General features: G+C 35.9%; 1 protein-coding gene across 1 annotated transcript in view; it reads left to right on the forward strand.

Annotated features, from left to right (window-relative positions):
- PKHD1L1 (PKHD1 like 1) overlaps positions 1–21,142 on the forward strand; it is a 152,749-nt gene that overhangs the window by 112,401 nt on the left and 19,206 nt on the right. Inside the window, exons 59-70 of the mRNA XM_007466246.1 lie at positions 1,141–1,314; positions 5,680–5,783; positions 6,850–6,979; positions 7,710–7,831; positions 9,345–9,435; positions 13,057–13,205; positions 13,288–13,410; positions 13,964–14,075; positions 14,157–14,273; positions 15,920–16,085; positions 18,613–18,845; positions 19,038–19,205. Coding sequence (XP_007466308.1) covers positions 1,141–1,314; positions 5,680–5,783; positions 6,850–6,979; positions 7,710–7,831; positions 9,345–9,435; positions 13,057–13,205; positions 13,288–13,410; positions 13,964–14,075; positions 14,157–14,273; positions 15,920–16,085; positions 18,613–18,845; positions 19,038–19,205 — 1,689 coding nt within the window. The remainder of the gene's footprint in view (positions 1–1,140; positions 1,315–5,679; positions 5,784–6,849; positions 6,980–7,709; positions 7,832–9,344; positions 9,436–13,056; positions 13,206–13,287; positions 13,411–13,963; positions 14,076–14,156; positions 14,274–15,919; positions 16,086–18,612; positions 18,846–19,037; positions 19,206–21,142) is intronic.

Raw genomic sequence — 21,142 nt, forward strand, 5'->3', positions numbered from 1 at the left:
CCCCAATAAAGATGTTAAAAAAAAAAAAAGAAAAAAAAAAGATAAATCAAAAGAAAAAGGTTTCTTTGAAGAACATTTTAATCGTAAAACAGTGTTTGAAGTTCGACAGTATAGATTCTTTCATTTATAGTACCAAATACTTCTCTCTGTTTGAAATGTACCTGCTTGTCTTAAAGTTTTGGGTAAGACTTCTAGAAATGTAGAATGTAATTTAGGTTCTGTTTTTTTTTAATTTATTTTATTTATTTATTTATTTTTGGCTGTGTTGGGTCTTTGCTGCTGCACGCTGGCTTTCTCCAGCTGCAGCGAGCAGGGCCACTCTTTATTGCAGCATGCGAGCCTCTCACTACGGTGGGCTCTCCTGCTGCGGAGCATGGGCTCCAGGCACACGGGCTTCAGTAGTTGTGGCACGTGGGCTCAGCAGCCGTGGCTCGCAGGCTCCAGAGCACAGGCTCAGCCGCCATGGTGCACTGGCCTAGTTGCTCCGCAGCACATGAGATCTTCCCGGAGCACGGTTTGAACCCGCGTCCCCTGCATTGGCAGGAGGACTCCCAGCCACTGCGCCACCAGGGAAGCCCCTAGGTTCTGTTTTAAAATTATTGAGATGTAAATGTACAGACTATGTTTGATATACTACTACATATTTATAAAGAATTGTAGTTGGTACAAAATATGTCACAGAGAAAGAGGAACAAACCAAGGTTTAGGCATCAGGAGAGGTAATACCTACGTATTGCTGACTGTCTACATGGCCCTGGGCAAGTTCATTTACTTCTCTATCTCATTTCCTCATCTGTTAAAATTACAGTAAGCTTCCCAACTTGTCTCACAAGAGTGTTTTTGTGTATAATTTGAAGTGTTTGCAAAATACCTATGAAGCAGTGACTTTGTAAGTGCTGATTATAATAACCTTTTGCTGTAAATAGGAGAAATACTTTTGATTATATTTATTTTATAAATAAAAAGGTATAATTTCCGACTGCCATCTGTGTACATTTAAGCATGTAACTCTAATCAGTTCATGTATTTGTATTGACTTTTGGCATATTAGAAAGTTACGTGGTCTGTGAGCTGCAAAGAAACTAATAAAGACAGGTATTTCTTTGTGTTGGTAATAATCTAACTGTCCTTCCGTTGCAGCTGAAAGATACCTTGTTCCTGGAACCAGTCAGAGCTACACGTTAGCAGCTGATGTTGGGATACTGAATAGGAACATCAAAATACTTGGTGAGGATTATCCAGGTTGGCTGAAGGAATCTTTTGGTGCACGCGTCCTAGTCAGCTCATTCACTGCAAATATGGTGACCTTTAAAGGTTAGTACAAATTCAGTTTATTTTTCTAAATGAAATGTAGCAGGGTCTCTTCTGTGTTTAGTTCTTAAATAATGCTCACTCCTTTATAGGATCATTTGTGTTAAAAAACAAAATCCAACAGGAAATTTTAAAGATCTTACTGGCTTTATTCAAGGATTCATGAATCGGGCAGCATCCAATCTAGCTGATACAAAGGAGCGTCAAAGAGCTGTGCAAAATAAAAGACTTTTATAGGCAGAAGGGAGCAGGAACAAGGTAGTTTTACTAGGCAAAAAAGAGGATTGGTTATTGCAAGGTTACTTCCCGTGTAGGGGTCAGAGGTTTATCAGGCAGATTACCTAACTAATGCTGATCAGGCAATTCATGTTGGACTGGTTTAAGGTTCCATTTCAGGAGAACTGAAACTGTTATTAAGTCTGTTTGATGATGGAGGGCTTAGCAAAAGTCACTCCATTTTGGGCCTGATGTCTTGTTTTTAACACATTGAAAAATAAAGGCTTGAGAGGGATTATGCAGTCAGGTGCCACCCTCCAGAACCAAATTCCTAACATTATTCTACTAATTTTATCTTTATAGACAAAATAATTATCAAATTAACAATGACCTTAGGTAACAGCTAGCCCAACCTTGCCCTCAAACAGAAATCATTTCATAACAAGCACACTGATCTGTTATTTTTGTTTGAAGGAAAATTTCAAATATATTTCAAAGATAGAGAAATGTATAATATAATGCTTATCATCACCAATTACCACAGGTATCAACTTTGGCCAGTCTTGTTTGATCTATGAGCTCACCCACTTTCTTCAAGCCCACAGATTATTTTGAAGCAGCAAGCATATATTTTTTAAGATATATTTGAGATATAACATTGTGTAAGTTTAAGGTCTACAATGTGTTGATTTGATTCACTTATATATTACAATATGATTACCACAGTAGCGTTAGCTAACATCTCTACCATGTCATGTAGTTATTATTTGTGAGTGTGTGTGTGGTGAAAACAATCAAGAGCTAGTCTCTTAGAAACTTTGAAGTTTATAATATGGTATTTTTACTGTATCCCTAAGCTGTACATTATATCTCCAGGACTATTTATCTACTAGTTACAAGTTTATACCCTTAAACAGCTCCCTATTTCTCCCACCCCACAGGTCCTGGTAACCACCTTTCTACTCTCTATTTTTATGAGTTCAGCTTTTTTAGCTTCTACATATAAATGAGATCATGCAGCATTTATCTTTCTATCTCTGACTTATCTCACTTAGCATAATTCCTTCAAAGTCCATCCATGTTGTCCCAGATGACAGGATTTCCTTCTTTCTCACTCATGGCTGAATGATATGATATATGTATACACACAGTGGAATGTTTTAGATAGATAGATAGATAGATAGGGAGGTATCACATCTTTATCCATTCATCCATTAATGGACATTTAGGTTGTTTCTATATCTTGGCTATTATGAATGAAGCAACCATGTATTACTTCATCTAGAAATATTTCAGTGTGTAAATCTAAAAGACTTCTTTAAAAACATCTCTAAGAATCAGATTTTAAAATGTTAGTAATAATGTCTAAACATCAAATGATTGTTCAGAATCCTCCAGTTCATTCCTTCTTTCCCTTCCTTCCTCCCTCCTTCCCTCCTCCCCTTTCCCCTCCCCCTCCTCTTTCCTTCTTTCTTTCCTTTCCTTCCTTTCTTTCTTTCCTTCTTTCTCTTTCACTGTCTTTGTTCAGATCGGGGTCTAAATAAGATCCATGTTGCAATTGGTTATGAATCTTAAATCTCTAATTCATTTCTCTTTCCTTGCAATTTATTTATAAAAGAAGTTAGGTCATCTGTCCTATAGTGTTTCCAATAGTCTGAACTTAGTGATGCATCCCTAGGATTTAACTAGCCCTGGCTCCCTCGTATTTTCTATGCATAAGTAGCAAATTTAGAACTAGCAAATTGACCAGACTGGGACTCAGTTTTTAGGCAATAATTCCTCATAGTTGGTTGTTATTTTTCCATTAATAGGCACATAATGTACGATTGTTTTTCCTTTTGTGATGTTAGCAGTTATTAATTACCATTGCCTGGATCTATTGAATCACTGAGGTTTGAAATGGTGATATTTTAATTCTACTATTCCCTCCTCATTTATAATCTCAAATATTTCTCTAAAGAGAAGCTTCCCCAGACCACTGTTTGACTACCCTGAAGGATAGTTTAGATAGAAAAAATGTTTGATTCTTTCCTCTTATTAACTAGTTTTCAAAACAATGAGTTGGTTGCCAGGCATCCTCCAAAGGTAACAAGGAGTTTTTGTTTTGTTTTGTTTTGTTATTAGTATCATTATTAGTTCCATGGATTTAAACATATTTGTTATGTTCTAATCCATTGTAAACGTTAACCTTATTGATACTGAAAATGCCCTCTCATTGACCTTCAGAACCTTTTCATGTTGGTGCCTAAGCCCTCCTCCTTATGACTGTTTTTTTTTTATTACAAATTTATTTATTTATTTATTTATTTATTTATTTATTTATTTATTTATTTTTGGCCACGTTGGGTCTTCGTTGCTGTGCACGGGCTTTCTCTAGTTGTGGCGAGCGGCGGCTACTCTTCGTTGCAGTGTGCGGGCTTCTCATTGTGGTGGCTTCTCTTGTTGTGGAGCATGGGCTCTAGGCACGTGGGCTTCAGTAGTTGTGGCGCGTGGGCTCAGTAGTTGTGGCACAGGGGCTTAGTTGCTCTGCGGCATGTGGGATCTTCCCAGACCAGGGATTGAACCCATGTCCCCTGCACTGGCAGGTGGATTCTTAACCACTGCGCCGCCAGGGAAGTTCCTGACTGTTTGGGGGTTTTTTTTTTTAGCTTCTTCACTTCCTGATATGACAAGCACATGTTGTAATTTTTTTTTCTTTCTTGCTGAGACTGGGAGTAAGTTCTTCCTCCAAGTAACCCTGGTTCTTTTTATTGGAAGCTGGTGTTTCAATCTCACAATCTGGGTACCAGGAGTAATCCTCTATTCTTGACTTGAACTGTTTCTGCATGAGCTCACTTGGTTACAATATTGCCTATTCCATTTTGCAACAGCTCTCATTTTAGAAAATCTTTATATTGAGCAAGCAGCTCTCCCACTGTAACTTCTACCTATTGGTCATAATCTGCCAACAGAAGCTTAACTAATGAGGAGAATAGTAATGAGGATCATAAAGGAATATGATTCCAGACACTGTGCTAAGCAGTTAACACATATTATGTCATTCAGTCCTCATAGTATTATGGCATAAATATTGTCCTCTTTTTAAAGATAAAGAATTAGATGATTAGAGGGGTGAAATTACTCTGATCTTGGATACTTAAAGTCCTATGATGGACCCTATTCACATGTCAACCTTTCCTTACTCCAATAAATTATTTTGTGATGTAAGTAAAGAAAATGCATCTATGGCTTTTGTAGGCCCAGGGTCTGTAGTAATCATTTTCTTCTCTGCATCTATCTTATTAATCTTATGTTCTCCACCATACATCTAATCGCTGGCTCATGGATTTCCAGACAGGCTTTTCCCTTCTAGTATAAAATAACTCTTCTCCAATGTATTTTATTAGATATCAGTTTTTGAAACAAGGAATACCTTCTACTGTATTTTTACCAGCCATGAATCTCTGTGCGTCAGTTTCCTTGTATAGAAGACAGGAATAATAAAAGTTCCTAAGTCACAGATGTTGTGTGAGAATTAAACCACACATTGCCTGTTAAGCAATTAGTACAGAGCTTGGCACAGAGTCATGGCTCATGGATTGTTATTGCTGTTCTTAATAATCTATGAAATTGCCTTTTGTCACTTCAATGGCACTTATGACAAACTCGATCAGCAGATACTTGGCAATGCATATTCTGGAAAAAATTATGTAAAGATTATGTCCTTAACAGCTCTTTAGAGCATCAAAATTGAAATGTCAGGTAAATTATAACTTGTGTGTCATGCCACGCATTCTCAACAGGGACTGTATCACTACCAACAGGTGAAAATTGACTCTTGGGGGAAAACAAAACGTAACCAGTTTGTGGTCCTCCAAAGGGCCTCCATACCTTGACAGATATGTAGTATATCTGTGGTATTAAAATGTCATGGAGAGGGAACGCTATTCAGGAAGAGAAATGTCTAAAAAGGTTCTTGTGAGGGGCAGTAAAAAAACAAATTCAGAAACATTGCCTTATTTGGATTAAAAGGGCAAAGAAAAATGAATACAATTTTCATGAAAAAGTTGAAAAAAAATTTGTCATTTGGAAAATTACAAAAACTTTAGTAGTTTTTCAAAAATTTTTATTCAGCTTCAAGGGAAAGAAACGTGTAACTCTTTTCCCCACTAGGAAATGCAAGAATAAGTAATGTGGAATTTTATCACAGTGGTCAAGAGGGCTTCAGGGATAGCACGGATCCAAGATACGCTGTAACATTTCTTAACCTGGGACAGGTTTGTACTTTATTTTTAATTTTTGCATATACCCAAAATTAAGTATTTTGATTTTGATTTGATTTTCATTTAACTTTACTAAATACCCATATCTTAGAATTGCTAAGACTATAATCTAATATAATAAAACTTTCTTAGATGTATTTCCCATTAATGTTTCTAGACTACAACAGTATTTGATTCCAACCATTTCATGCATTATTTAAGGTCAGTAAAAAAAAAAAAAAAAAAAAAAACAGAAAATGGAGCACAAAAGGTGAAAGAATTGAAGATCTATAATAGTACACTTCACATCTCTACTTTACTTTATGATGACCAACCAATATAAAATAAAAATATGAAAAGTAAATAAATAAAATAAGATTAAAAATATATATATTATGGAGGGGAGATAAATTGGGAGTCTGGGATTAATATATACACACTACTATACATAAAATAACAAGGACCCACTGTATAGCACACGGAACTATACTCAATATTCTTGTAATAACCTGTAATGGAAAAGAATCTGGAAAAGAATATATATGTATAACTGAATCACTTTGCTTACACTTGAAACTGACACAACGTGGTAAATCAACTGTATGTCAATAAAGATAAATAAATAAAAATTTTCAATCATGTAGGTTTGGAATTGAAACCCCTAAACTACTCATTGACTGTTTTCTACAGACATTTGAATTGTCACTCCTGCCTTGAGTATCGACTTCCATGGTTAAAAAAAAAAAATCCCTGCTCATCATATAATAAACTGTTATGAAAAATAATTTTTAGTTCCTTAGCATTTTATAGGTAATGATAGAAATATAAATGCATAGAAAAGCACTTGAGAATTTTTAATTCACATTTAAAATAAGCATTTCTTTTTGGCTCTTTTTAATCATAAACCGAAGATATATGGAAATTTCCCAGGATTAAAAGGTCTGCTAGGAAGTCATCTTCTTTCATGGAATGTAAATTGAGTATTTTGTTTATCAGGATTTGTTTTCTGAAAATCACCTACTTCAAATTTTTTTCTTTAACTTTGTTTTTAAAATGTTCACTGAATCCTGATGTTTTATAGATTCAAGAACGTGGCTCATCTTATATTCAAGGCTGTGCTTTTCACAGTGGCTTTTCCCCCGCAGTTGGTGTATTTGGGACAGATGGATTGGACATAGATGATAACGTGATTCACTTTACAGTGGGGGAAGGTAATATGATAATATATCGGTCCAATAACATGTCTTAAGAGACAGCCTTGTCTGCAAACTCTAGAGCCAGGGTGTCCAACTGATCTTTCTTCAAGAATGGAAATAAAGGGTCTATGTTTGTGCTAACATGGTAATTACTAAACTGCATGTGGCCATTCAACACTTGAAATGTGGCTAATGTGACTGAGAAACTGGATTTTTAATTTTAATGGTACTTAATTGTATTACTTTACATTTAAGTAGTCACATGTGGCTATGGCTATCATATTGGACAGTACAGCTCTAGAAGAATTATTTACCAGACCATGATCTTATGTGAGTTATTTAATCACCAATAGTTTAAATTACTGACTTTTAACATACTTCTCACATATAAAACAAAAAGATTATTCACAAATAAAGATAATTTAAAATATATATATATTTGATTTGATTTAGGGGTTTGTCCTTTCTTGAATATCAGTCTAAAGCATAATACAAATTCATTTAAGGTGTATAAAATTTGTGTGTATATTTGTTAAAATCTAAGGTGGAGCCTGTGAACCCACATATTTAACAAGATTTTAATTCAGGTAGTCTATTAAAGAGGTAGAGTATCAAAGAGTTCAGAGTGTTCACTCTAAAATCAAAAGGGTTCGTTTGTCAGGTTCAAACGAGAAAACTAATTTCATGGAAGAAATGAAAGACATTCCCTATAGTACTCATTTGGGGGAATTTTCTTTTTTTCCAGGCATGAGAATATGGGGGGATGCCAACAGAGTCCGAGGAAACTTGGTTACACTTTCAGTTTGGCCAGGAACCTATCAGAACAGAAAAGACTTGAGCTCAACTCTCTGGCATGCAGCAATTGAGGTAGTGTGAACAAATTTAAAATTATAAGTAGACAAAATTATAATTTGTAATTCCCTTATTGAAGATTATAACTTCTGTAGAATTTGTAAATCTCAAAATGTCATTGAAAATGATTTCTTCCTTAGATAAAGATTGTGGATAAAGTGAGCTGATTAAAGGAGTGAATGAACTTTCTTTAAAGGTGTTGTGAGCTCCAGTAGCCATTGGATTTTTCTCTGTGTTGACGTCCATTGGTTTAAATAGTTCTCTTATTTACTTGCTTCTCCAACATTAATTATTGCTTTCAAGTTCCATTACAGGGTCTCTCTGCTTCTAATTGACTGAATGCCTTACACATTTTACTATTTAACTCTGAATTGAAATGCAAAATTATATTGATAGACTATAAAATCTCTAAAATCCATTTCTCATCTAAAACTCCTATGATTCTATATGCAAGGTTATTTACTCTTATCGGATATTACTAATTGGACCCTTCTTGTTTCCCGTGAAGTTTCTTCAATTACTATAGGTATTTATTTAGATGTAGAGTGAGATTGTAAGCAAGAAAATAGAAAGTACAGAGAGGATTTAGAGGAAAGATAGCTTCCTCTTGTTTTTATCTTACTTATACCATAGGAAAGAAAAGGAATATAAAAAGCTCTCTTTGAAAGATAGGGTAAGGATTGAATTTTGTTTTTGTACAACTATTAATAATCACCTTAAAGCAAAATCTGAAAGCCTGGAACTTAGTGTACATTTATAAGGTAATAATGTTCTCTTTTTGTCTATTTATAGATGTTAGAATGTAATCAAATGTCAATTCCAAATCTTTAAAGTTATCTATATCTTTTGAAAGGCATGTTTTTTAGTTTTATGAATTCCATTTGACTCTATTTTTATCATAATCTTTAAAAATAAGGCTGTTTAACGTGCTTTAAATAAGTGAGATTTGGACTGTTTTGCTGATTCTAAACCTTCTGTGCTCCATACTTTTCATTTTCTACCACTCTGATTTGGCTCATAAAATAAATTTGTTTAGTAATTACCTACTTGTTCTAACCCAGTTTTTTATTATAGCAGATTTTCTTTAATGAATGCCTCTACTGAATTTTATGGTCCACTGTATTGCCTTAGTTGCCTTTTTCTTAATAAATCAAATTGGCAACAGAATATAACCAAAAAAGAGTGAAAAAAATTTTGTAACCTTGTTATAATACTGGAATTTTGTCTATGGCTTGTTAATATTCAACCACGTCCAGTGGATTCTGTGACTGAAATGAAAAGTAATCTCTTTAATGTACTTTTATAATGAAGTCTAAAGTATAGTATCTAGTGGTAGGTTTATACCAAGAAGCTAAGGTAATTTCAGTACCTCATTTGTATTATAAATTTGAATGGGGTGAATGTGAATTAAATTTTTACTCCTGGAAGTATCGTCATAATTAGTTTTCCAGTGTATGTTGCATACCTGCTCTCATTGCATAATTGTGTAAGAGCCTGACCCGAAGCATTTTCTTTATCGTTATACTAGATAAATAGAGGGACCAATACAGTCTTACAAAATAACGTAGTGGCTGGATTTGGAAGGGCAGGATATCGCATCAATGGTGAACCTTGCTCAAGTAAGTCTTTGGCATAGAGTCACTAAAATTAGGAAATGACTTGTCCAAATTTGTTCGAAACAAATAATTATTGTTTGTGAGTTGAAAAGTAATATTGCTTCTTCCTGGGCACTGAAAGAACTCAACAAACTAAATTGTTTCCACATAATATTGGGTTTAAAGAAAAAATTAAAACCAATTTTATTCTCATCCTTCACCCCTATCACCCTTGTCCAGCAGCCCCAGGATGCCACACTCTTCCCTGGCCCTAGGACACTGCAGCCCCAGGTCCTCTCTTGAGACCCCGTCCCCATCCTCATGCTCCTGAGACCGGGCCTTGCTGCTCCCCAGGCCTCCCCTTCACAGTCACTGCCTCAGGGAGGTCCCTGAGCCCCAGGCTGAGGAAGGTGACCAGCCCTGTCCTTGTGATACCCTCATGTCCTTCTGTCCAATCCCATGCCACTAGCTGTGCCTGCCACAGCGTGTTTGCATTCCTGATCCCACTGGACATGAGCTCTTCCTTGACAAGGGTATCTTTATTCTATCCCTGTGACTGTAGAGGAGATGAGAAGGAAAGAGAAAATCAGAGGGATAACCAGGGAGACAGAGTGAGCCAGAGAGTGTAAGGGAGAAAAAGAGGGGGTAAAGTAGAGAATGGTGGACAGTTGGGTCTGATGGACTTGGGAAGACACAACAAGAGTGAAAGAGAGTAATCCAGGCGAGAAGCAGTGGGATGAAAATAAACAAAAGGGAACAGCAGAGAGATGGGGGAGGACAGAATAGGATAAGTTGTGTTGACTAATAGTATCAAGGGAATAAAAGAAGGATAGATCCTTTAAAAATAGGCTTTTAAGATAACTATTTTCCATGTTTACGATCCAAAAACTCTTAACAGCTTCAGTGCTTGATTTGATGGTACTGAACAGTGATTATCTTATCCCACCATCACTTTCCCAAAAGCAACTTGTAAGCATAGAGATACATGCCTATAGGGATATGTCACTATTTCATGCTTCCGCTTTAAAGGAATATGTGTTCACTATTCATATGATAAAGCCTGCAAGCATGAAAAAAATCAAAGGACATGAACAGAGGGTTCTCAGATACATTTCTATCAGATTAGTAAAAATCAAGGATTAACTGAACAACTGCTCTCCTGGCAAGGCTGTAGGGAAATAGTAACATTTACACTTTGCTGGTTGAAGGACAAAATGATATAACCCCTACAAAGGGGAATCTGGCAATAGCTACCAAAATTATAGAGGCATTTACCTTTGACTCAGCATTTCTACTTCCTGTAATCTAACAGTTGCCTCTACAGCAGTTAGAAAAAGAGTTGTGAAAAAGGTTATTCATCACAGCATTGGCCTGTACTGGCAGAAAATGGAAAGCTACCCTGTGTCCAGTTACTGTGGGCTAGTTATATAAAGCCAAACACTGGAACACTGGGCCCCTCTAAAAAAAGAAGGAAAAAGATGCATGCTATGTATTAATATGGAGAAATCACCAGAACATTCTAAAATGATAAGTAGAGCTTACTTAGAAAGGGAACAAAAGAATATGTATGGTATATGCATTTACATAAAGAAACACCGAAAGTGTAAAAGCAAAAAGTCATTGAAGGTGAGTAGGAACAGGGTGACTGGTCACTTATTACTGTATAACTTTCTATAAACTCTTGACTTTTAAACCAGATAACTTAATTATTGAATCAAAAAAGTAAAAGAATGCTAGACCTGCTGGCTTTACCTCTTGGGAAACTTAGCTAAAGGAAATGGAATTTTCTCTGAAAAATGTATAGCCCTTCTACAGTTGATTTTTTCAATCTCTATAGGTATTTTGAAATTCTCTGAATAAGCATTTTTTTCTGTAAATTCAAAAATTATTGGACTTCAGCTAATTTTTTTCTTGTGCAAAGTACATTTTGAAGGAATAAAACAACTTTGCCACAGATATAACTGATTCCTTGATGTATGTTCTTTTTAAATATTTTAGTTCCCAACAGCTTAAAGTAGCTTTTCTTTGACCTAAAATTTTAAAATATGGGGCTTCCCTGGTGGCACAGTGGTTGAGAGTCTGCCTGCCGATGCAGGGGACACGGGTTCGTGCCCCGGTCCGGGAAGATCCCACATGCCGCAGAGCGGCTGGGCCTGTGAGCCATGGCCCCTGAGGCTGCGCGTCCGGAGCCTGTGCTCGGCAACGGGAGAGGCCACAGCAGTGAGAGGCCCGCATACCACAAAATATGACCTGTGAATGTGAATATTTACTAATATGTATAATGCCACACAATGCATTTTTCACTGAATATATTGATCTTCCTAAATAATCGGGAGTGTTTATAAGGAGCAACTGAAATATATGAGGCATCACAGAGGAACTGAGGGTTTAAGTTCCCGGAATGGGACATCAATTTACACAGTTCGTCTCCCTAACAAGTGACGGGCTGGGATGCTGGGAAGGGAGCTCTGCCACACATGGGTCCAAAGGTACAACCATCCTTGTCCATGGGGCTACATTGTGCAGAACCAAGGTGTAGCCGTGCAGACAGCTTCTGAGGGAGGAAACAATAGAAACCAGGCCAACGACCATAGGTGAAATGTCAATCTCAAAGGACTAGGGAGAAGGGAAAAGCAATCGAAGATGGAGGAAGTGAGATCCCGGGGAACTTGGACAAGAGAGCTGGTACAAAGTACAGTTTAGGAGGCAGTGCTGCTCTTTATGGGGAATCCTCAAATTTATGCATGGTTGGGACGAGTTTTTAAGGCCACTGATCTGATTTGTACATAAGTAAAACTTTTGTGAAAATCCACTTTAATTATCCTGTATATTAATAATGGGTATAGCTTCCATTTATTGAGGCACTTTATGTGGGTTATTTCATTTCATTTTGAAACAACCCTGAATTAGACATTATAATTTTTTATATATGAGGAAACTTAAGTTATAAAATACTAAGCAACTTTCCCAAGATCATGCATACATTAATTCAAGAAGTATTTGATGAGCACCTACCTCTGCATTACCTTCTAGGCTCTAGGAATCTGGCAGTGAAGGAGCTAGACACAGTTTCTTCTTTCATGAAGCTTACGTTCTTATAGGAGAGAGGAGATGAATAATTCACAAATAAGTAGTAATTAAATATCCAAGTGAAAAAAATTTTAATTGCCATGTTAAGTGACTGAGGTGCTAACTGTGAATCCGGTAGTCAGAGAAGGCCTTCTAAGGAAGTGACACTTAACTTGAAAGTGGGCTGACCAGAAGGAACCAGTAACATTTATAGACAGCAAGTGGTATTGTGTTTTTCAAGTTTAGCCTTGTTTGAATTCAAACTTCATAATCTTTCTAAAGAAATTCATGTTTAATCAGATATAATAAATTAAGGGTGCTAGCACTAAAGTAAACTTTTGCAAATGAATATACAATTATTCTGAGTAACACTGAAGAGACAAATTAGATAAGAGAAATACTAAATAGAATAAACCGTAAGTAGCTGAACCATACAAATATTTGATCATGTTGTTAAAATTTGCATCAGACTCATATATTTAACTTTTAAAAGAATTTCAACTTTAACTGATACTGCTTATAACTCTGTGACTTGATTCCTAATGTTAATTTACTGGTTCCGTATTTCCTTCAAAGGTCAGTCTTATTCTCTGGAAAAGTGGTTTGACAATGAAGCCCATGGAGGTTTATTTGGTATCTATATGAACCAAGATGGCCTTCCTGGATGTTCTCTTATACAGGGATTTACCATTTGGGCATGCTGGGATTATGGAATTTATTTTCAGGTAAATGGATCCCAAAAAAGTGATTGTTTATTTTTTTTTATGATTATATTTCATACTATGTAACCTCCAAGTTCTATTACAGACCACGGAGAGTGTGCGTATCTATAACGTGACCCTGGTTGACAATGGAATGGCCATTTCTTCAATGATTTACATGCCACCTGCTGTATCTCACAGAATTTCCAGTAAAACAGTGCAGATTAAGGTAAGAATTGAACGCAGCCACACAAAGCAGAAAGAGCAACTCTGAGAAGGGTAGAATTATTGAATACAAATGATTTTCTTGACCTCTTTGCCCTACTAGCCACACCTCCTGCCTCTGTGCTCATTGCCTCCTGCCAAGAAGCTCTCCATCCTTCCCTCTCCCCACTCCTTCCCTCAGCTCTCCTTGCTTATCACCTGCTAATCTTGCCACAATTAGTTAAATTTTCACTGTCTCTATGAAGTCTTTCCTGAACCAGCTTAGGTAGTTTTGACACTCCCTCCTCTTTTTGTTCCTACTTGCCCTGCACATATTCCTATCATAACATATTTTTAAATATAATTATTTGCATGTCTGTCTCCCCCCTCTGACTTTGAATGTCATCCACTTGGGGCAAAACTCACATCTTTTTTAACTTGGTTTAATGAATGATCCACTTCTCAAAGTTATACAGGTTGTGTTTTGCTACAGTGGAATTCATTATTATTCATTATTATGTTTTCTTTTAAGAAAAGTTATTATTAAAGCTTACTGTTTGAACTTTTTTTTAAAATAGAACTCATTAATTGTTGGAAGTAGCCCTGAATTTAATTGCTCTGATGTCCTAACTAATGATGATCCCAATATTGAACTTTCTGCTGCCCATCGAAGTTCTAGACCTCCCTCAGGTAAAGATTTTAGAACTTTTAATTTTGGGGTTCATATGAGTGCATATTCAAATTTCCTTAACTTTCTTCTTTTTATAAAAGGTGGGAGAAGTGGGATTTGCTGGCCTACCTTTGCTTCAGCACATAACATGGCACCGCGGAAACCCCATGCAGGGATCATGAGTTACAATGCCATCAGTGGTCTTTTGGACATCTCAGGCAAGTTTAAACATAGTCTTTGAAAGTCTACTCAGTTAAGTTCTGTAAAGAATATGTAGAATATAACTAGTGGTGTTTCATTGTTAGTTAAAAAAAATGATTAAATTAATCTGCTCAATAAGACAAGCAAAGAAACCAGACATCAGAGTCAATTTCAAGAATAGTTCCCTGGCAACATTCATACATATAAAAGAACTGACATTTCCTTTTCTTTTTAAAACAACAGAAAAAGCACTGGTATAGTGATTTAATATTAATTAGTTTCTCTAAATTGTAAAACCCTTTTATATAATTAGGGTTATATTTTATTAGAAGCTTTTATGACTGCAGAAATTTTAGTTCATAGAACTTAAATGTTTTGCCAAACTCCCACAGCTGCTGGCAGAACTAGGATTAGAATCAAGATCTCTTGACTTAAAATCTGCTTTTTCACCAGGCTGCATCCTTAAAAATGTAAAATAATTAAAATAGATTTAGTAAACGTACCAAGTATTTTCGCTTTGCCCATTAAATACACTGAGCCATTCTCTATTTCAGTTTAGCAAATCTCCCTTTCATGATAACTTTAACCAGTGTCACCTGAAAGAAAGCAGTTCAATAAATTAGACATCTAAGTTTTGACATATTTTCTCATAACTTTAATACCCAGAAATGCAAAACAAATTATCATTTTCTAGTGTTACTTGTAATGATACCCCTGCCAAAAATTATTTACCATGCTACATAGGTTTAGGACCAATAAAGGAGATCTACACAGGGAACAAACAGCATCTATTACTATAGTATTTTATTGATACTCATCTACAGGCTTATATTCATGCATATACAATATTTTCTTAGGAGAAAATACAGTCAAGCAGGGTAGTATATAGCACATAACTAATTTAAGAATTTTTTGGACTCACTTTTTGCTGTTTTCAGTTTTGAGTTACTGGATTTTAAGTGCAAAGGGGATCGTTTTTTGATCTAATCAGTTTTATCTTTTGGCCACATAATATATGCAGTAAGACCAAGAGAGCAATAATATTTCAGTTAGCCTTTGCTGCATAACAAACCATCCCCAAAATTCAAAGCCTTTCAACAACTATTTATGAGCTCATTATTCTGTGGATTGGCAATTTGGGCTTTGTTCACCTTGGTGGTTCTTCTGCTAATCTTACCTGGGATTATTCACTGAGCTGCCATCACTTTACAAGATGTGTAGGGGCTGGTTAGTCTGGGATAGTCTCACTTCTATGTCTGGTGGCTGGTGCTGGCCCTTGATGGGGTAATGAGAGTGACTGAGCCAAATGTCTCCTAGGCTTATTCACATGCTGGTAATCACAGAATTCCCCAAGAACACCAAGAGAGAGTGAGCCCTAATATGCAAGCACTTTTCAGATCTGTTTATACTACAATTGCTCTTGTCCCATTGTCCAATGCAAATCACAGAGAAAATATGCCAAGCTCAGAGAAAATGTGGGAGAAGACTACTCAGTGGTGTGGATACAGTCCACAAATAGTGGGGGACTTATCTGCCACATAAGGTAAGAGTTCCATGTTCAAGGTAATGTTAAATGATGCGTTTGGTGGAATATACATGAAATGAAACTGATTTTACCCTTTCTCTATAGGAAATAATTGTTTCTCTATTATTTATGTTTTAGGTTCCACATTTGTTGGATTTAAAAATGTTTGTTCAGGTGAAACTAATGTGATATTCATTACTAACCCTTTAAATGAGGATTTACAGCATCCAATCCATGTGAAGAACATACAGCTGGTTGACACTACTGAACAATCAAAAATATTTATACATAGGCCCGATATAAGGTAAAATATATGATAACTCAGTTTCTTCTTTTCTGTCATCACAGTTTTCCATTGTTTTCTTCCCCTGCCATAGATCTGAGAAAGTTGCTAAATTTAAAGTAGCTGTTCATGTCTATGAAATTTCAATCAGCATTATGAAAATTAAGAGTATTTAATATATCTGTGTCTTCAGGTAAGTTGAAGAAGCTAGGCCTTAATATGTATATTTTCTCATACTTTTTTTTCTCATGTATCATACATAGCACCATCATTAAACATAAAAGATAGAGAATGGGTCAGAAGTATATTTGTACATTAATATCTCTCCATTAATAGTCATTAGGAATGAAAGACATGTCTATCATTTCTTCCCTTTCCCTTACCTCTTTTGTCTCCCTTTGCTTTACAAATATCTTATTATATGCACCCCAACATGTACTTGGAAATTAAATGGGAATCATTATAATCATTGTGACTAAAAATATGCAGAAACTTTGAACAGTGATTTTTTTTCAATCACAGAGGTTAGTTGGTGTCAGAATATTTCTAGAAGCTGAACCACGTAGATTCTAAGTCTTGAAAGAATATAGCCAATAACTGCTACTCTTCAAAAGACATGCAGACCAGGAATTTAGATATAAGACAATATTGGAGGAAAGAAAGTTTCCATTAGAGCTCTTTGACCATTTTCAGTATAGAGAGAAGAAATAATGCTAATTAGATACGCATCTCTTCAGAGAAATGCAGTGTTTCATAAATAGTTTGACTTCATCTGATTTTATTTTGATGACAACCCCATACCTCCTCATTTAATAATTGTTGAACTGCAGTGTTTTTTGGCTCAGTAGAGCTTCTCCCCACTAGAAAGCTGTTACCTCCTATTTAGTTATCATTGAATCTTTCAGATTTAATATATAATTTTAACATCTAGGTCATGAAGAAAATATTACATTTAAAAATATGTCTTTGAGTCGTGTGCTTTTATTGGGATACTGTTGGCACAATCCCAGATCCCTTTTACTGAGTAGCTCACTCAGTCCCCAGATGCTCTAAATGTTGGCCAATAATGACCTACATTTGCCTGCTTTTCCAGAAGATTGCTCTTAGCCAAACAGGAATAGCTGTGAGAGGCTAAAGCTCTCCCTACCACTGCCTTCTTGTAGTCCACAAAAAATGACGAATTTATACAGGAGGACGAAAGGCCAGCCCCCTTGTCTCAAAGTGGAACACCTCTGGGTGTAGTTCGTGATCAAGAGATTCTCCTGGGATCAGATTGAAGCTAGTCTATAGACCATAGTCATCTTCCTTTTCTTTCCCTTGCCCTATATGGCTTCTCTCCTTCCCTTCTCTCTCCTTCCCTTATTGAGGACTCCCTTAATAACTCACTTGAACAAAAATCCACATCTCAGACTCTGTTTCTTTGGAACCTGAAGTAACACAGAGCCCTAAACCATAATGTAAGAGTGCCACTGGGCAGTCTATTCACAGACTTGCTCACAAAAACACTCTGCACACACTTGAACACAAAGAACACATGACCCACAGAAATATTTACTCAAATCATCTCCAAAACTAATACAGTAGAGTAAGGGATAAGTTATAGCTTCACGTCTTTGCAAAAAGCTCAGATCTATTAGATAGTATTTTGCTGCTATAACTGTAGAATGAATTTCTATTTCCCCATGGTATATATCATATAGTGTAAGTATGCTGTATACTATATATAATATACAATGTATAGTACATTGCAAATTAAGCAGCCATTTTATTATTATAACCAGTTAACAGTCAACACTCCAGGTAGTTCAGAACGAAGGCAGAATACCGTCTACGATTGAACTGCATGATGAGTTTATAGTATTTCATCTCTTACAGTTCAGGTATCTACAGAATGGTTATTAAAATACATAGCATAAAAATCATAATTTAAGTATATCTGTTTGTATATATATAGGCAAAAGTCTACAAGAATATATACTAATCTGTAATTGGTGATGAGCCTAAGAGCTTAGGATAGAAAGGCGAAGGGGACTGAACTTATATTAAGTATTTACATTATTTTATAAAAAGCATATGATACATTTATAAATCTTACAGACCCATTAAAAAAAGAGAAAGAAGGGAAAAATATAAAGACTTCCCTGCTAACACAAGGATTTTGTATGTCTGCACAACTGAGTAATTTACCTGCTCTTTGGGCAATGTTAGTATATTTTGAGCAATGCACAAATGTGAAATCTATCATTCGACAAAATATGGAATAGCAAAATGGAATTCTAATTTTATTTCCCACAGGTACAATTTGTCCTTTTGAAATGTTAATGGATTCATAATAATAGACCAAATCAACACAGTGGACAAACAGGCCTCATTACAATGCTAATTACATATGCTACTTGGTCCCACTTTGAATCCTTTCTGAAATAAGATTCAATCAATTAATTTTTTTTGATACTCTTATCAAATGCACAAGTATATTCAAATGCTCTCTAGAAACAGGGAGGTATACCAAATCTAAGTATTCATGCATTTCACCTTTTCTTCACAGTAAGGTGAATCCATCTGATTGTGTAGACATGGTTTGTGATGCCAAAAGGAAATCTTTTCTTAGAGATATGGATGGCTCCTTTCTGGGGAATTCTGGTTCGGTGATACCTGAAGCAGAATATGAATGGAACGGAAATAGCCAATTTGGAATTGGAGACTATAGAATTCCTAATGTGATGCTCACATTCCCAAATGGAAGTAGAATTCCTGTCACTGAGAAAGCACCTTATAAAGGTTTGTTGGATCTTATTCTGTTAGTCCTCTGGTTCATGAAACACAATATATCTTTTATTTTTAATGATTGATGTACTCAACTAATTTATATTTTCTACTTATTAATGTTATGTAACAAGCAAAAGATAGTATGTGGAAGCTTTTGTAAGGAGATTCTGTTTCATTTCTAAATGTGTATTCCTATGTTTCTAGGAATCATTAGAGATTCAACCTGTAAGTACATTCCAGAATGGCAGAGCTATCGGTGCTTTGGGATGGAATATGCAATGATGGTTATTGAAAGCCTGGATTCCGACGCAGAAACTCGCAGACTTTCACCAGTAGCTATAGTGAGCAATGGTTATGTTGATCTCATTAATGGTAGGTATTCAATGTAAACAAACTAGAGTTACTCAAGGCATTCACTATTTACTACATTCGTGGACATGTCTCATAAATTATCTATCACATAAAACTAGTAAACATAGGGATTTCCTTGCCTTCTGTTTGTAAGATCTATGTGCAGGAGAGAGACTTGACTCTTCAGCAGTCACCCACATTAGAAAGCCAGGACAGTTACTCCAAATTGACCATTAGAAAAAGAAGAGGACATATGTATATGTATAACTGATTCACTTTGTTATAAAGCAGAAACTAACACACCATTGTAAAGCAATTATACTCCAATAAAGATGTTAAAAAATAAATAAATAAAAATAAAATAAAATGCATTAATATCAAAAAGAAAGAAAAGAAAAAGAAGAGGAGGAAAGTTATTCCTTGAGTAATCTTTATAGGTATGAAGGTGGCATAAATATATTTAAGAAAAAATTGATCTGAGTGTCTGCAAAAAAAAAACAATTTTCTTACATAAATTTAAAAAATGATAATATGATATTTGGAATACTTGAGAATGAATATTCTCAGCCTACTTGTTTTTCATTTTCATGAATACTTGGAAGAATTAATCTTGAATCAGTGTGTTGTGGGGTTTTTTTGTTTGATTGGCTTCGGTCTTTCTCATTCCTAATTCCTTTGACTGTCAAGACTATCTTGTCAAGCTCCACAGTCTAGGTCTCTTCCATTCTGGTCCTTGGTGGCTGTAGCCCAAGGGGAGGCAGTGGTCTCCATGAGTCTTGTCATCCAAGACTTTTTGAATAAATAGGTGAACTTCTAAAAGTTACTGAAAACAGAGGGCAGGGGGGACTCATTGTCTATTCCTGAAGTGCCATTGGGGGCTCAAAGATTAGTCCCTAATCAGGCTTAGAGTCTTTGAAGTGCTGAAGAGGCACATAACCTAAATCGAAAGGTCTCTCTGTCCTGACGATGTCACAACGTGTACTGAAATATTCTAAGATTCCCAAAATAGTCAATACCCTACAAGTTCTTTTTTTTTTTAACTTGTTGAAGAGAATAGAATGAGCTAAATCAGAAGTGTCTCAAAGTTACATGATTTTAAGTCACTCCCCACTTCTGCCCCAACATGCAGTCTGCCTGGTTTCTATGACCTACGATCAACCCAATTTCAAATGCTGCCTTTCAGATCTATAAAGCAGAGACTGTGGGAAGAATTTTAGACTAGTCGGTGAATAATGAAGATGTTTTCGAATTGCTCTGTTTTATATGGTGGAGAAAGGTTTCATTCTATTTGTTTTTACATTTTCCTTTTCTGAAAGGCAATATGAGTTTTCCATTTACAATAGTGATATGACATTTCTCATTTAAATAAATTTAAATTTTAAAAATGTCTCAATTTAATGAGAATGTAATTTAATGATAATGTAAATGATAGAAGCATGGCAAAAATTATGTAGGTAGGGCTTCCCTGATGGCACAGCGGTTGAGAGTCCGCCTGCCGATGCAGGGGACGCGGGTTTGTGTCCCGGTCCGGGAAGATCCCACATGCTGCGGAGCGGCTGGGCCCGTGAGCCATGGCCACTGAGCCTGCGCGTCCGGAGTCTGTGCTCCACAACGGGAGAGGCCACAACAGTGAGAGACCCGTGTACCGCAAAAAAAAAAAAAAAAAAAAATTATGTAGGTGTTAGAAGGATTATTGAAGCTTGGGATGCACTATACTAGGTGGAAAGAAAAATTCCCAAGATAAAATTTGTACATACCACTAGAGTTTCCCTTTAAATTTTAGTACTCAATTTTATTTTTAAAATATGACTTTTATCACTCTAAATTTTTCATTTTATACATAGAAATTTCTATTTTCAAAACCCACAATGAAGGTTTCTTCAAAAGTGGGATTTAGGGGCTTCCCTGGTGGCGCAGTGGTTGAGAGTCCGCCTGCCGATGCAGGGGACACAGGTTCG

Source organism: Lipotes vexillifer, unplaced genomic scaffold, assembly GCF_000442215.2.
Source record: "Lipotes vexillifer unplaced genomic scaffold, Lipotes_vexillifer_v1.1 scaffold508, whole genome shotgun sequence".
In the NCBI taxonomy this organism is placed as follows: Eukaryota; Metazoa; Chordata; class Mammalia; order Artiodactyla; family Lipotidae; genus Lipotes; species Lipotes vexillifer.